At 30.9% G+C, this 17,557-nt stretch overlaps 1 protein-coding gene across 2 annotated transcripts; it reads left to right on the plus strand.

Annotated features, from left to right (window-relative positions):
• Positions 1-3,538: 3,538 nt before the first annotated feature.
• On the plus strand, positions 3,539-7,571 carry LOC107642549 (la-related protein 1C). 2 transcript variants are annotated; one of them, XM_021122863.2, is made up of 6 exons: positions 3,539-4,235; positions 4,562-5,054; positions 5,126-5,288; positions 5,382-5,472; positions 6,489-6,560; positions 6,671-7,571. In XM_021122863.2, exons 1-6 carry the CDS (start codon positions 3,837-3,839, stop codon positions 6,950-6,952), a joined length of 1,500 nt encoding a protein of 499 aa, XP_020978522.1. In that variant the 5' UTR covers positions 3,539-3,836; the 3' UTR covers positions 6,953-7,571. The 2 variants fall into 2 exon arrangements, with proteins under 2 accessions (XP_020978522.1, XP_020978523.1); XM_021122864.2 differs by lacking the exons at positions 6,489-6,560; positions 6,671-7,571 and adding an exon at positions 5,618-5,794 and having other exon boundaries at positions 3,573-4,235.
• Positions 7,572-17,557: the final 9,986 nt, after the last annotated feature.

Raw genomic sequence — 17,557 nt, forward strand, 5'->3', positions numbered from 1 at the left:
TCGTATCACCATCTAAGACATTAACCCTGCTAAGCCCCAAGATTTCGGAAGATCCGATCACCTTATCACGTAACGAAACTTTATGAGTCACCCTAACACTATTCTTATGTAAGTCCTCCTTGTCACCTGAAACAATACTCCCTGCGCTCTTCTTCGTAATCTCCTTGATTGGTAAAGCCTCACCGTATTCTTCAGACACTCCATCCAACTCTCACCAGTCACTCTTCCGTCATCCATGTTGTGTTCAACATTTTATGTGTAGAGAATGCTTTAATCTTTTTTAAATTTAAAAGGTATTTTTACATAAAATTAAAAATATATTTTTGGACTTCTTAATTAATTAATTAAAAGAAAATTTTAATTTTAATGAATTAAAAAATATTTTAACATAAAATATTATGTAATATATTTTAAAATTAATAAACAAATAAATAGTGATGCAGATAACATAATTTACATGTTGTTGTTTTAGTTTGTCTATAATTTTATTAAACTGAAATATATCAATATACCATCGTACCGAAAGGAACACCAATATATTTATGCTAACTTGATAAGTAAAATTAAATCTCGTTTTACTTCTATAGACTATACCGTACTCAACTATATCGTATCTTTTAAAACAAAATTATAACGGTACTCAACTAGCCAAAATTATATTTTATCCGATTTTAAAATTTCAGACTTATTTTTTTTTTAGTTTTTTTTTAAACTAAGAATAGTATGTGTTTTTTTAGTTAAATCTCAAAATATTCTTTGAACTTGTAATTGAGTTTTAATGTCGTTCCTCATTTTATAATTGATCAACATTTTTTCTTACTTAACAAAAGTGACTCACACTCCTCTCTAAGATATTTTTCAGTGACATGGACAAAAACCATGCTAAAAGCCACACAAACTTATTAACGTCGTGGTTTTCTTTTTAGTGCGCAAATATAACTGAAAATTTCATATCTCGTACAAAAATTAGTAATACGCCTCCTCTCCTCCCCCAACGATGATGACTCTACCATCACCAACTCAAAACCCAAGCTTAACTCCCCTCACTTTATCAACTTCCTCGGTTATGTGCAACGCATTCTCTACCACCGCTTTACCTCTTCGTTGCTCCTGACATCGTTGCAATCGGCGGTTGACGTCAAGCGATGCCTTACCTACCACAGAAGCTCCTCTCTTACTGTCTCCTTACCTGACCTCTTTCCCAAGTTCTCCTCTAAGATCGGCTCGGACAGCGTCAACAACAAGTGGACCACCATTTACTTTATTAAGATAATCTTCCAAGATTGCAAATGTGTGAAATTCTAGTATTTTTTTTCTAATTTCTTGTCCAATTTGTCCCTCTTCGATGATGCGGATTTAGACAAGGGTAATGGTTTTTCTTATTAAGTATAATAATAAAAAATGTTGGATTAACGGGTTCTATTGGTTTTAGAAGATTCCAAAAATAGGGTATAAGCTTGTCTTTGGAAAATTTGTCAATTTCCTTAGAAAAGAGAGTAAGGTTTTCGAAAAGATTTTGGTTAAAAATGTGTTATATACTTGTAAAGGATTGATAAAAAAATATGTTAAATTCAATGACGGTAGTGATAAAAATGGGCATGTATTATCATATTCCATTAGGGTATTCGGAACTACTAGAATTAAGGTACTTAGCTTTGTGAATTGGGAAGGTTGTTTTTCGAAGGTTACTAGGTATATTTCCTAGGATATGGATCGGTTTTAGACGGAAGACGTAAGTATTGTTGGGCAAGTTTTGATTGTTTACACTTTTTTCATATACGTCATCTCTCCATCTATGAATATTCGCCGAAAAATATTTTATGGATAATTGTTATTAAGTTTAGAAAAAAATTCGAAACTATTACAAAATTGTAAGTTTTGAGATTATTTTAATATTTAACCTTTTTTTTTCTGCAAAGTTCGATGAAAATGCAAGAACATTTATCACATGGAAGAAATAACAACAAGAGGCTCGAAATTAATGGGATTAGTTGTAACAATTAAGTTAGTGTGTATTTAGATTTGTATTTGTCAAACTGAAGTTTGAATGAAAATAATCTTATAGAAATGATTTTGAGTAGAAGTGAATTTGTGTCAACATGATTTATGTTTGGTAACTCTATACTAAAATTGATTTGATAAAATAAATATTGTTTGAATAATATTAGTTAAAATCACTCTTAAATAAATAATTACTAAAAAAGATATGATATTAAATTATAATATTAATTTTTATGCATATTTAATTTTTGGATATTTTTCTGGTATATTTTTTATATAGTATTTTTTTGTACTCTTAGTACTTTTATTATTATTATTAATTTTTTTATTTAATTTACTTTACTTAATGAGATCAATAAATTATATTATAAAAAGATAATAATAAATATAATACACAAGAACCACAATTATAAAAATGTTTAATTACTATGCTCGTCCCTATAGTTTTGCAAAATTTTCAATTAGGTCCTTATACTTTTTTTTTTTAATTGAATTCTTGCACCAAATTTTTTTTAATTGGGTCCCTACACTTTTTTTCCTTTTATTTAAGTTTCTGTACCAATTTTTTTTTAGTTAGGTCCCTATAAAATTAAGCTAATTACTACTAAGAGGAACTTAATTGAAAAAAATGGTGCAGGAACCTAATTAAAAGGAAAAAAAAGTATAGAGACCTAATTAAAAATTTCACAAAACTATAGGAATCAACAGAGTAATTAAACTTTATAAAAATGTACAATATCAAACTAAAAAATTAACAAAAATAATAATAAACAATAAAAAAATGTCTCATATAAAGAGAAATAATAAAATTTTTATAAACAAAATAATAACATATATAGAGGGTAAGATTGGTACTTGATAGAAAGAAAATAAATGGTTACAATTAATGACTGAATACCAATTAATAAAATACAGAAACTAAAAATTAATGATTTCTATAAATGTGGTTTTGACTGTAAAATTATTTCTACCTTACTTTTCTCTTTCCAAACATCAAAATAAATACACCCTTAATAATAAAACGATTTTAATGGAGACACAATATTTTAATGTAACAATTAAGTTAATAAGCAAGCTGTTCGGACAAAGACACAAGATTTTAAATGGAGTATTGTTGAAGGCAATTTTAGTTATACGTTTAACTAATATTCTAAAATTATTATTATTATAATTTTAATTTTTTAAAAAACATATGAATCAAGTATATTGAAAACTATATTTTATTTTTTCAGTAAAAATTATTTAATTAGTAATTTTTATATGTATCTTAAAAATATATGGTAGCTAATTCTTTTTAAAATTTAAAAAAATATTTAAAATTTTTTATTAATAATAATCTTATCGTATATTTTTCAAGTAAGTTAATTTTTTTGAGAGTAATAATAAAAGAAAACCCCCAAAACACAAAACAGCCGCAATAGTTATGGGAACTGGGCGTATTTTCTTGACGTGAATAACTAAAGAAAAGTCCAAATAGAAAGGAAACAGGAACAAACGCAGGGGCATTTACGTAAACTCATGTGTGACACTCTCACACAGAGGAACAAAACCTGGCACCCGAAGCGTTCTACGAAACTTTCTTCGAAACGCATTTTCTTCTCTCTTTCAACATAACACAACAAACCAAAAGCTCCTCTCTTCACTGCGATCAGATCGCTCAAAATTTTGGAACCCTAAATTTGCTGCATTTTGGTTTCTCAATTTTGTCGAAACCCTAGAAGCCACTTTGCGTGCAAATCAATAATCTCCGTCTTCCTTTTGCTTTGATCATCAATCTCCTTCCAGTAGCAAACGCTGTGAGATTAGAGGTTAATATTAACCCTAAACACCACACCATGGCCATGGCTGGTAACCACTCAGCTGTCTCACCGTGGAATCAGGTTGTCCGCGGTGGCGAGTCCGAGTCTGTACTGGCAGCTCCATCTTCTGCGATGGAATCGGCGGTGGCCGTTGAATCTTCGCTCCCTTCTGGTTCCACCGCCGTGTCAACTTCTCTGTCGGTAGAAGATTCCTGCTCCACCGCTGAGAGCTCCAAAAACGGTGGGAACAAGGGCCGAGCTGCGAAGAAGCCTGCCTGGAACAAGCCATCATCCAATGGCGGAGCTTCGGAAGTTAAGCTGGTAATGGACGCAGTCTCTTGGCCTGCACTGTCCGAGTCTACCAGGGTTGCTATTAAATCAGAATCATCATCAAAGGGTTTGTTGGATGGATCATCCTCTGTTCTTCAATCGCAGGTTCGGTTGAGATTTTGTTTATTCCTATCACTTAGTGAGTGTTGTTTATTAAAATTTTAAGTTAGCTGAGCTGATGTTTTCTTGTGTTCTCTATGGTTTTCTGATTCGTGATCTAGAAAATGCAAGTTTTTATTAGGTTTCAATCGACCAAATTGCATGTATCTGCTGTTATGTTATTGTGGCTTAGAAAATGTAGGAAAATTGGATTTTGATTTTGCCGTGTGTGATCATTTGCTTTAGTGGCACATCTGTTGTTGTTGTATATTTGTTTTTCTGGTTTATTTGTATGCAAATAGACAATGCCATTGTTTTAAGTGCAAATATAGGGTATGGGAAGCTCTTCCTCTTCACAAAGACAAGTGAATGATAATGCAAGTGCAAACCATATGGTGCCATCTCCAAATCGCCAGAAGCCATTCAAACATAACAGTCCAAATGTGTTTTCTAATGGTGGTCACCCACAGCCGCCTGCTTCCCAAGCTTTGACAGCAACAACTGGGTCCCATTATCAACCTCCAATCGAACATGCACAAAGAAGTGCATTTGTGTCTAATGATCGTCCACAGCAGCGTAATTCATTTAGAAATCGGAACAGTGGTTCACATCAGCGTGGAGATGGGTCTAACCATCATAATTATGGGAACAGACGGGATCAGGACTGGAATACTCAACGGAATTTCAATGGTAGAGACCCCCATATGCCACCACGAGTTGGTCCTAGATTTCCAAGACCTCCACCTCCACCTCCACCTCATAATGCTGCTCAATTTATTCACACAGCACCAGTTAGGGCATTTGGTGGTCCTATTGGTTTCCATGGTAAGTACGCTGTATTAGAGATTATTTCTTTCAGGATATGCATATTCTGTGACGACTGTATTCGTTTTCAGATGTAGTTCCTCCAATAGTATATCTCCAACAACCACCTTCACATCCAAATTTACTAAGAGGGGTTCATTATGGTCCTCCAATGCCTCCTCAGACATTGTTCTACACAGGTCCAGACCCTCAGTTGCATACTAGGATAGTCACTCAGATTAATTACTATTTTAGGTACTGCTTTCAATGTGGTCTGTTAGTAAATTCTTCTTTCTTTAACCGGTTTAGAAAGTTGAGTGTAGACATGTCACTACTTGTCTATTGCAGTAATGAGAATTTGATTAAGGATACATTCTTGCGGCAGAACATGGATGACCAGGGCTGGGTTCCTATAAGATTAATAGCAGGCTTCAACAAAGTAAGTTGTTTAGGGTATATGTGTGCTTGGTTTATTCATATATATATATGTTTTTAATTTATTTTTTTTTAATTCAGGACCTATTTTAAAAGTAGCAATCTTATTTTGATGAAATTATAATTTCATTCCTCTTTCCTTTTATCAGAAGAAAGTTATTCCTCCTTTTGCTATACTCATGGAATGACAAATCATCTTAGCGCAGGCTTGCGCGCGCACACAGGCACACGTATATATAAAGAAAATTTCATTAAGATGAAGAGAATGATAATATAAATTGGGATAAGAGTTATCCTATACAATAGCAGAGCAAGAAAAGGAAAAAGATGTTTTTTTTTTCAGTGGCTTATTACTAGAATAGTAAAAGCTTTATCTTTGAATAAGAAGCTAATTTTCTGATTTTGATAAACTTTTTGCCGTCAGTTTTTTTGGATTAAAATCCAGCTTTTCTGTACTGATATTAGTACCATCATTATTTACCACTACTATCATCTCACGTTCTGAATAGATATATATCAAGTGTGGACTGAAATTAGCTTTGTGATTTGATATCAATGATTATTGAATTGTCCTACACTCTATTGTATACTGAGGTCTATCTTATTGAATTGTCTATTGTAATGGTTCAATTGGTTTTTGTTTTCATTCTTTTTGTTCTTATTTTCATTGTTTTGTATTTCCAAGATTTTGTATTGAAAAATTGATAACATGAAATGAAAACAAGTATTTTTATTGTTTTCACTTTTTCTCCCTAAGATCTTGATAAAAGTAAATCCTAAAAATGAAATTAGGGAATGAAAACAAAAGCCAGTGAGACTCAAATATTTGTCATTGTTTTGCTGCCTCCTTTAGGCCTCAGTACAATAGAGTGTAGGACAATTCAATATTCTTTTGATACTTATATTTTACCTCATGTTTTTGAATATCATTGTAAACATTTTTTAATTAATTCTATCTGGATAAGTGGCATTATTTGTTATCAAATGATATATTTTTTCTTTCTTTCTTTGGACTGTTAGGTCATGCATTTGACTGACAATATACAAGTCATATTAGATGCTGTTCGAAGCTCATCTGTTGTTGAAGTGCAGGTATTTTCTTGTATTTATTTGATTGAAGGTAGCATCTAGCAATTTTAACTAGTTTATCTTTTTATAAAATTATCTTTTTAAATTGATTTCTTTTTGTTTATATATCATAGGGTGATAAAATAAGGAGACGAAATGATTGGAGGAGATGGATCATACCTCCTACAATTCAATTTCCCAACACTGCAGACTCTTCAATACAGGGGAATCAAGATTCGCTGTCAGAGCAAGTACAAAATATTACTTTGAGGACAACTAACCATGATTGTACAAGAGAACTAGATGCTCCCACAGATCTTTCAGAACATACTCTTGGGGAATTTAATAATCCATTGCAGTTTTCCAATAGCCAGGGAATTCAAGGAGCAGATCATCCTGTTTCGGCAGGAAATTAGAGTTGTAAGATGTGCTTTTGCACTTTTTTTTTTCGAGTTCTTAACAGGACATCAAAACCAAAGTTCTAAAGATGGTATCAGTTTTTCGGGTATGGCATAGTGGGATTCACAAAAGCATAGCTCATGATGATTGAGAAACAAGAAGTTATAGAACAACAAAGAGGACTGAATGGTAAATACTTCTCTAAAACACAGATTCTTTGCCCTCTTGTTTGGTTCATCTTTTCGGTGGAGTTAGTAGTAAGCATGACTACTGCGATTACTTGTTTTTATGGGACACAATGTTGCTCTTACTGGTGGTATGGTTTTGCTTCAGTGTGGGGAAATTTTGTTTTCGCTTCCCCTGTTGCCCCTCAGCTGCATTTTAAAATCTTTGGGGTCATCGTCCCACCAGGTAATGAAGCATTATGATGTACGGTGAGTTGATGGAATGCTTGACATGTTTGATCACTTTGATGCCTACCTGCAATTTGGGACGTAATAAGACTAAATGTGCTACTCAGTGCAGCTATAAAGTAATACTAGTTGATATTTATGTGATTGCGCAAATTTCCTGTTTAAACATTTCTAAATTTTGGAAACTGCTTTGCTTTGTTGATAAGAATCTAAATTTCTGAAACCATGTGGGCGTGCTTGTTTTTGCTAACAGGATTTCATATCAGTGCTGTTAGCTATTATGATTGTGATATAGTATTTTACTCTTATTTCTTAAAATTTATGCGATGATATACTAAATATTGGATGACAAAATTATAGTTATATATGCCATCCCTCAAAACATTAGATAGTATAGAAATTTATATGATGTACTTTTGCTCCATCAAACTTTGCAAGAATATCTGAGATAGTTATACTAATTAAATAACACAAAATAACAATTTTGTTTTATTCAAATTCTTATTCTAATTAAAGTTGTTTAAAACTCGCATTGAGTTATGGGATCAGTCAGCAAGTTTTTAACCTCGGATAATTTCCATCTGTTGTCACTGTTTATTTCTTGAACATTCTCATTTACTTCCATGCAGTGGTTGATAGCTATATTTTTTTAGTTTTATTTATTTGGTAAAACTGAAATGAATGAACTTATCTCAGGAATATTTGCTTCTATTTTTTTTTGTTATGATCAGACACCAAGTCAAGTCCTGCCAAATAAATTTAACATGTTTCTATATCTGTAATTTATTTTTTTTTTTCATAAAAAGGAACTTTGGTTTCAGTTTTTAGTTCTATAAATTTAATTTTGCTCCTTATAAAAAGAAACTTTGTTTTGAGCCTAAATAGAGCAGTTGGATTTATCTGTTATCATTATTTCTTTGTTTTCCTTGCCCCTATAAAAAAAAGTAATGTTTTAAAAGTATAGTTTCAGAATCTTAATACCAAATTATTATAGTTTCGTTATCATGTTTTATATTATGATGTCATTAATTATATATTTTCGAGTGGTTGATATAGTTGTATCTTTTGATCTTATCTGTATGAACTTTGTGTAACACGTATTTATTCTGAGCTTTATACTTATTTAAAAAATATTTTGTTTTTAACTAAAATCAAACTTTCAACATGAGGTTTTCATAAAGATAAAAATCAACCACGGTTCTAGGGTGATGAAAGCATTTTATGGTCCTTTAAGGATCAGGTTCGTTTTCAAATTTTTAACTGGGGCATTTTGTGTTTATATTTTTTAGGAAAACGACTCCAACATAGGCCCATACCTGAGTATTGTTTATTGGAGATGATTTGAAGGTTAATGAGTTTAATCTTGCAACTAATTAAGAGAAGAATTTTGTTAATATAATTAAGTAAACATCATTTTGAAGTAGTATTTTTAATGGAAGGAGCAACCAAGCAAGTAGTATTGTAAACTTCTTATGTCCAAAGAGCAAGGCATGCGTCTTATTAAACAACTAAATAAAACTGGCCTATTTATATATAACACGCTGTAATTCTTCATAATTGTAGACCTAATATTTAAAGAAAAAAGAATTGGAATTCATTTTGAGCCACAAATTTAACATTTTTAAAGTTAATTTTCAAAAGAATCAAGTATAAAGACATCGAAATCTATGATATTTATCAAAAATTCAAGGAATAATTATAAATAATTTTAAAATGAATATTTAAAAATTCAAATAATCGATTGACAAATTCTTTAAAAACTAAAATATATATAAAATAAAATTCAAGGGTGTAAAATGCAATTAATCTCTAGTTTTATTTTATTAATATCATATCCGGTATTCTGCCATTTTGCTCTGGTTTTGTGGCAGATCAGTATGAACAAGTAGGGCAGCTTTATGGCTCATCATCATCCTTTTTTATTTTTCCTAATCCCGGTTCACTTTCTCGAGAAAAGATTCAAGAAGATAACTATGAGAGCATTTCAATACCTGGTCTGAACGCATCTTTCTATACCATTAACTAAATCTATCTTCTTTCGTACTTACTCCTATGTTCGTACAACTTATCATTCATGTTCATGGTTAATTAATTCAACATTATTAAAAACTAAAAGCCTTCTTTGTTCATATAGATAATGGATTTAGGTTTCGGTTTGAATAAAGAGTTTAATTAAGTCTTTTTAAAAAAAATAATTTAAATAATAAATATTTATATTAAAAATAATTTATAAATAAATTATTTTATATTTAATTTGTTAATTTTAAAAATATTTATTTTAAAAAAAATAATAAAAAAATTTATTATAAAAAAATTATTTTTTTAATTTTTTCATAAATGCTAAAATAACTTTTTAAAAAATTATAATTTAATTTTAAAAATTATATCAGACATTAATACTATATCTTTTCATAAATTAAAAATAAAAAAATAACTTATAAACCTACCTAAATAACACTTAATATTTCAATTTTGCGTCAAATTAAATGAACTCGATCTCATTTTACCCAACCCTGTGCATTTGACATATACAAGATTTGTAAATTTCTTTCTGAATGGGAAAATTCGAAAACCTAGTTATAATTTAACACTTAAAACTTTCATTATTGAGCCCTCTTCTGTGTCAATTGATTTGTCTCTTTCCCCTTTTTTGTGCAATTCCTTATATTTCCATAACAACAAAAATAGGCCTTTAGTTTAAGGTGCTAATAATAAAAAACCTTACCATTTTTCTTGACACTACATCATCTGAATTTTTTTTTTTGTTTTGCATGTTAAACTAATACATGTTTTTTCACTAGCTAATAATGATGCATAAAGTGCACATAAAATCTGCTCCATATCTTAATTATCTTTATTAGTAGTTGAAATATGTGTATCAACTCAATATACTAAATCGAACAAATTTTTATACTTAAAATTAAGTTGATTTCTGATTTTCTTAATTAAATTAATACCATTTTTTACATAAATCATGTTAATCCTGCAAACTTCTATCTCACTGCTGTCTGCTGTTAACAAGGTGCTCCATGCCCCCATCACGCCATGAAATAGAAGGAGAAAAAGCGGTAGGAAAAAATATAAACTTGTTTTTAGTAAAAAGACAGTAAGCCTTAAATGTGTCACAAATTAACAACTCACCCTGACACTGGTAACAGAAAGTTAGAAACCCTCGTAAAAATCAACGTAATTTACAGAAAAAAAAAATTTAATTGATATCTATAATTTTATTAAATTTATAATTAAATTTTTATTTTTTTTTAACTAAATCTCTAATTATTTTTAATTTTATAATTAAATTATTTTTATCTCAAAAATATTAAAATTAACAGAATATTTTTTTAAAAAAATATATAGTTCAAAATTTAATTGAATAAAAAATATTCAATTAATTTTTATTTTTTTTATATTACACATAATTTAATTATAAAATTAAAAATAATATAAAATTTTAATTATTAAATTAATAAAATTATAAAGTCTAATAAAATAATTAAAAAAATATATAAAAAGCCAAATTGAATTCAAAGATGAAGTTAACGGTGAAAACTCAAGTCAAGTTAATTTCATATGAAATTGATAGTTGAGAGTTATTAAATAATTTGATAGATTTGATTAAATTGTTGTTTAACAACTCTAAAATATCAACTTCATATGAAATTAACTACACATGAGTTCTCGTTTAAACATTTATTCCATTTAGATCCTTTTGTTTGGGGTGTACGCGTGTCAAAAGTTAAACTATATGCGACATGCACAATGCAAGGCAAGAACACCATGTCCCTTTGACACTGGGCACTGGCACGTGCCAACTGTTAGCATGAGAGTGGTTGATTTAACTGAAAGTGTGGCAAGTTGCAAGTTTATTTTATTGCTTTGGAAAGAGAGAAAAGAGAAATGGAAATCATAATGCTTTTGCATTGATTCGGCCAAATGTTGGTTAATAAAGCATGGTCCATTTTGTGTTCTCTCCGTCTCTCTTTCCTTCCAACTACGTAGGACTTTTTACTAGGGTGATGTCCTATGTTCTGTGTCAAATCCCACGAAATTCGTGCCCTTCACATGAACTTTGTGCATCCAACAGTTCATAAAAACCCATCCACACACTTCAATAATAATACCACTGGACATTGTCACAATGCTACTACATTACATCGCATGTATGTATGTCCTTTGCTACTTGACAAAGACATCCAATGGATACGTTATGTTATGTCACACAGTGAAATATCATCATATTAAAAAACCAAAACATAGTGCAAGTTTTAGACACTTTATTCGATTTACTTGTGGGAAGGATAGTTTTAGAGTTACAAATAAATTTTCTGTAAAATTTTAAACCACCGATATTAGGAGATTATTAAAATTTATTATTTTTGTTATTAGTTAATTATTAATATTTAAAAATATAAGTTAAAATATATCGTTAAATGTACAACGTCGTTAACAGCAATTAAATTGTATCTCTAATCTTCTACTGATTGCTAGTCTTGGGGATGCTGTGGATGGCGAAAACGTTGTGGATGGCAGAGGCGGTTGCGTTGTGGCGTTCGGGAGTGAGGAGTTGGTGGCGGGTCCGGAGGATTTGGAGGATGGAACGGTTAGAGAGTTGGAGAGAAATGGTATCTGTGGCCTTCTACCATTTGCTGGCCTTGGAGATGGTGGAACTATGTTGGGCGTAAACGGTGGATATGGGGAGGCTAGTGATGATGGAAACCTTGGGGACACCGATGGGGAGAACGGGTTAGAAGGGGAGAACAAAATCGCCGGTGAAGCTGAAGACAGAAGCTGGGCAAACAAGATAGTTGCTGCTAACGACGCTGTACATGCTTGCAATGGATCGAAGATAGAACCGGAGAGGTTGGTGCCGAGTGGGGTTAGAGCTGGGAATACTACAAAGAAGGGAGACGGAGATGAATATGAGGAGGAAATTGGTGACAACCAGAGCTCAACGCTTGAGGAGCAGATGCTGGAAAATAGGAGGACTTGGGAAGTAGCCGTCGAGTCCGGTGCAATGCTGTACAACGAAGAAGATGATATCATGTCTGCCCTCCAAGCTCAAAATGAAGAAAATTCTCAGAAAAGAAGATTGACGAAACAAAAGGCGAAAGTAAGGCGGTGCCGACCAAAGAACAAAAAAAGGTGTGTAATAATATTTTAACATGACTTTTAGTTCATGAAATGTGAGGGGGTTGAAGGGGGACGGTAAACTGAGAATGATAAAGGATATGAAAAAAAAAATATATACTTGATATGCTAGGCCTGATTGAAACTAAAAAGCATGCAGTGACTAGATTTGATGTATCAAGATTCTGGGGGCAAGATAGTGCTGGGTGGGAATATGTTGAGTCTGATGGTGCGTCGGGAGGATTGTTGTTAATGTGGGATGAAATGATTTTTAGAATGAATAATTGTTATAAAAGGGAGAGGTGGCTATGCGTAGAAGGGATAATTTTGAAGAATAATTTCAATTGTGCTTTTGTCTTGATTTATGGTGCGCATACCAGAGATGAAAAACTTGTTGTTTAGGAAGAGTTGAGCTATACAGCTGGATTATGTCAGGTACCTTGTTGCTTCATTGGTGACTTTAACGAGATTGTACATGTAGAAGAAAGAAAATGTAATGTCAACTTATCAATTTTTGCTGAAGAGTTTAAGAACTGGATACAAGATATGCATCTGGTGGACTTACCGCTTAATGACCGGAAGTTTACCTGGTTCAGAGGACGATCCTGTAGCCGGATTGATAGAGTTACGGTTAGTTTAGAATGGGTGGAGGAGTTCCCATAGATTCACTTCAGAGGAGGACCACGGGGCTTGTTAGATCACTGCCCTATGATAGTAGAAGATACTAGATTGAGATGTGGGCCTAGGCCATTCCGGAGTCTTGACTCGTAGTTTACACATGAAGGCTTTCGAAGAATGGTTAAGGAGGAATGGAGGGGATTAGGGAATATCCACTTCATAGATAAATTGAAGGCCTTGACGGCTCCCCTGGGAAGATGGCACAGAGATAACTTCGGCGACATGAATAAGAAAATTATGAAATTTGAGGAAGAGATAAAGAAGATAGACAACATGGTAAGCAATGGAGTATATGATGGAACAGTGGAGGCAAGATGAAAGGTATTGGTTACATGCTGTGAGAAGTGGTATGTAAGGAAGGAACTGCACTGGAAACGGATGTCGCGATCCCGCCTCGTGAAGGACATGGACAAAAATATCAGGTACTTTCACAATGTAGCTTCAACAAGAAGGAGGAATAACATGATTGATACGTTGGTAATTAATGGAAGGCTAGTCAGGAATCAAGCAAGAATAAAAATTGCTATCAAAGAGTTCTACAAGAAATTATATCAGGAGGAGGCTTATATGGTGGGTTTTAGAAATGGACTGGTGAATATAATAGATGTAGAAGATGCTGCAGCTCTGGAGGTTTTGCCGTCATCTGAGGAGATTAAAGACGCCATGTGAGACTGTGAATCATCTAGGGCACTAGGAAGTGATGGATACAACATGAACTTCATTAAGAAGTGTTGGGATGAAATCGGGGCTGAGTTCACGACAGTTGTGCTAGGATTCTTTCAGACATCTAGGCTACCGAAAGACTCTAATCTCACATGGGTGGCTTTGGCGCCAAAGTTCATTGGTGCTAAGGAGATTAAGGACCTTCGACCAAGGATTGAGTTATTTATATGGTTTGTTTTAATAGGTAGAGTGAACACTAAGGAAAGGCTATGTCAACTTGGAATTATTAACCAGGGTGATAATGTGTATGTTTTATGTAATAAGGATGTTGAAAATGTCTGCCACTTGTTTCTTGGTTGTGAATTTACATGGCAGGTGTGGAGCACTTGGTTATCTGATTTTGGCATTAAATGGTCCGTTTCGGGTACTTTAAAGGAATACTTTGAAAGTTGGACAGGTGTCACATATAGGAAGGAGGAAAGCAAGAAGTGGTACATAAGCTTCTTTGCGGTTATTTGAAACGTCTGGTTGAAAAGTAATCGGAGATTGTTTCAGAATACAGGTAAATGTGCTGGCGAAGTTATCAACATGACTATGCATAATTACAAGAAGTGGAAGTGCGAGGATCCCTTTTGTTGTTGATAGCAATGCCGGAGATGACATGAGGATGCGTATTTGTTGAGTAATTTAGATGGTAACAATAGGTGTTATTTTATTGTTTGTTTATTATGTATCAAATACTCTACGTCTGTGTTGAGATCTTCTTGTTTCAAATAAAAAATAAGCCTAATTATCAAGTTAAATTGACTATTTAGTATTTACATTACACTCATTAGGTGCAACTTTTTTAAAAAATTTTATGTTAAGACGAGATATTTATTTATTATTGGACTATTTTTTTATTCGTTAACATTAAAATTTTGTATATTAAAATTGAGTGATACTTAAATTTAAAAATAATAAAATTAGTGTTGACATTAATTATTTTTTATAAAAAAAAATGAGTGTCTGAAAATTAATTGTCTTATCTACTTAGGACAAAACACACTAAAAATAAAAATGAGAGTGATGAGAGGGACTTTGACTGATGTTTATTATTATCATTTCTGAGCAGCCTAGAGCTTTAAGCTCAATAATGTCAGTTTCTTGATGGGTCTGGATCAATCAAAATTACACCCAATCCCTCACACCCTTTAAAGGGTTTCGTTAGCAAGCATCATTGGAAATTGAATGTGCCATCTTGATTTGGCTCTAGTGAATCATCCCATATATTCTTCAGTCCTTAGATCTCTCAATATTTAATTCATTTCCAAATATTATTGCACATCTTCACCACCTCTTTTATTGAATTTGGTAAATCCCAAAATGTATGTAGAAAGCGGAAACAACAATGTTGCTGATTTGGTTCGATTCAATACTAGTAGTATACTAAAAAAACAAGAAGCAAAATATAGGGTATGTTTTTTTTTTTTAAGGAATTTGTGTCTCCTCTTGTTATGGTAAAGATAGGTGAAAATGGTAATAAGTTGAACATTGTTTGGAGGAATTGTAGTAGCTATAGCCTATATGTGGTGATGTTAGAGGGTAGTGAATAGTGAGATACTATTATGGCAATATGAGGTGTGAACAATACCTATTTTATGTAGACAAATAATAATAGAAAAAATTATTTTAAAAATGAAATTTTATTATTAAAAGAGATTTATTTTTTTATTAAAATTATTAAGAATAATTAATTAATAAAATATTTAAAAAAGACTAATTTTTTTTAATTAAAGAGAAAAATATACTCTTAAATCATTTTTATTTATTTATTTTTAAAATAATTTTTATTTAATTGAATTTTTTCTTTTTTTTTTTTAACTATGTTTTTATGCATCAAATTAATTTCTTAGTTTTAATTTACTTTCTATTTAAATTTTATTGTAAATAATTTCGTCATTTTATTTTATACTTTCACCTTGCACTCTCAAACCCAACACAACAATGGTAGAATAAAAAGTTAAAAACTAAGAGAGGAAAAAAGAAAAGATATATGGCTACTTTTATTATTTTTTGAAAATTATGAAAAAAACTCAATTCAATTATAATGTACTAATTCGGTAAAATTTTTATATCGATCGTCGTTGTTAAGTCCTATAATCAAATTCAATTTTCCAAGGTTAATAATGAAGACAAAATTTACACTATCTAACAACAATATCAAAATTAACTTCTTACAAAAAGAAGCGACAAAATCAAGTTGAAAATATGTATAAACAACAACAATAATAACAACAATAATAATAATATTCATAATAAAGTTAGCTATAATTTACATATGTATTTCAAGTTAAAAAAATAATAAAAAATAAAAAATATTTTTTTCTCTCTTCATTATTCTTATATGTTTGTTGCTCTGTTGGGTTTTGAAAGAACTGTGAAATAATAAAATTATGGGTCCATCTAGTGTACAGATGCATTTTGGTACAGATTTACAGATTTTTGTTTTTATTTGGTTTAAAAGCGTATCACTAAAAGTGTTGCTTAAAGAGAAAGTGTTACCCTTAATCATTAACTTGGCTCTGATACCAATTTTCACTCTTCATTTTTTACTTTGAATAAGTTTATAATTTGTATAGAATTGAAAATGTTACTCTTATAATTCTGATTTTTATAGTTTTTCAATCTTGTTTTAGTTTATAATAGTCTTTTTTGCATGGATTATTGTTTATAAAATTTTTTATCTGTTTGTCTTTTTCTTGAATATATTTTCTCAAATCTTCAACAACTTCTTTTATTTCTATACTTTCTGTTGTTTCTAAATATCTTTTTAATTTTTCAACCTCATTCTCCATTTTTTCTTTCAACAGCTTTAATTCTTTTAAGTCATAATATGGTTTTCCAGGCATTTATAAATTTTTTAAGTTTAACTCCAACTTGTTTATATTTATTCTTATTTCTATCCTTTTTATTATGAGGTCATCAATTTCGATCTGAAGATTATTCAATTCCCTTTTATACTCCTTTATTTTACTTTTTAGATTTTTCGCTCTTTTTCTTTTTATTTTATTTTCTGGTCTTTCAATCTTTACATGCTTCATTATTTATTTTAGAATTTCTGCAAATTCTATCATCGCTTCATCACTATTTTCTAGAGATTCTATTAATTTTTCTAACTCTTCAACTTCTTTTTTTAATTTTTCATAGATTGTTTTTAGAGCTTCAAATGCTCTTTGATTTATTTCAGAAAATTGCAAATAATTCAAACGATTTTCTCTTTCAAAGAGCTCTTGTTTCTTATCTTGATAAGTTACATATATTTCTTCTTTATTTATTGTCATAATTTAGTATTTAGGGTTTCATTTAATTTTTCGACCTTTTTTGTTAGTTCTTTTATTTCAGAATTTTATTCTTTAATCTTTAACTTAGATAAACTTAAAGGACTATTAATTTTAGATTCTCTTATTTGAAAATTTGATGAAACCAATTTTCCTGATGGTTCTTTTAGTAATAGAACTGAATTTTCGATAGCTTTATATTTTGGTATTTCTGTTTTTACAATTTTCTGAAATAATTCATCGACATAAATTCTTTCTTTGTTTTTAAATATTATACTATGATGGCTATTTGTTAAAGCATAATTTATTGCATATGTAATTGAAAATGGTTCATCATCTTGTTCCATTAGATTCTTTCTATGAAATTTATAAGCCAAACTTACAGATCTTCCAAGATTTTCAGTTGATAAAGGTATAGCAT

Source organism: Arachis ipaensis, chromosome B5, assembly GCF_059453495.1.
Source record: "Arachis ipaensis isolate K30076 ecotype BB chromosome B5, ASM5945349v1, whole genome shotgun sequence".
NCBI lineage: Eukaryota > Viridiplantae > Streptophyta > Magnoliopsida > Fabales > Fabaceae > Arachis > Arachis ipaensis.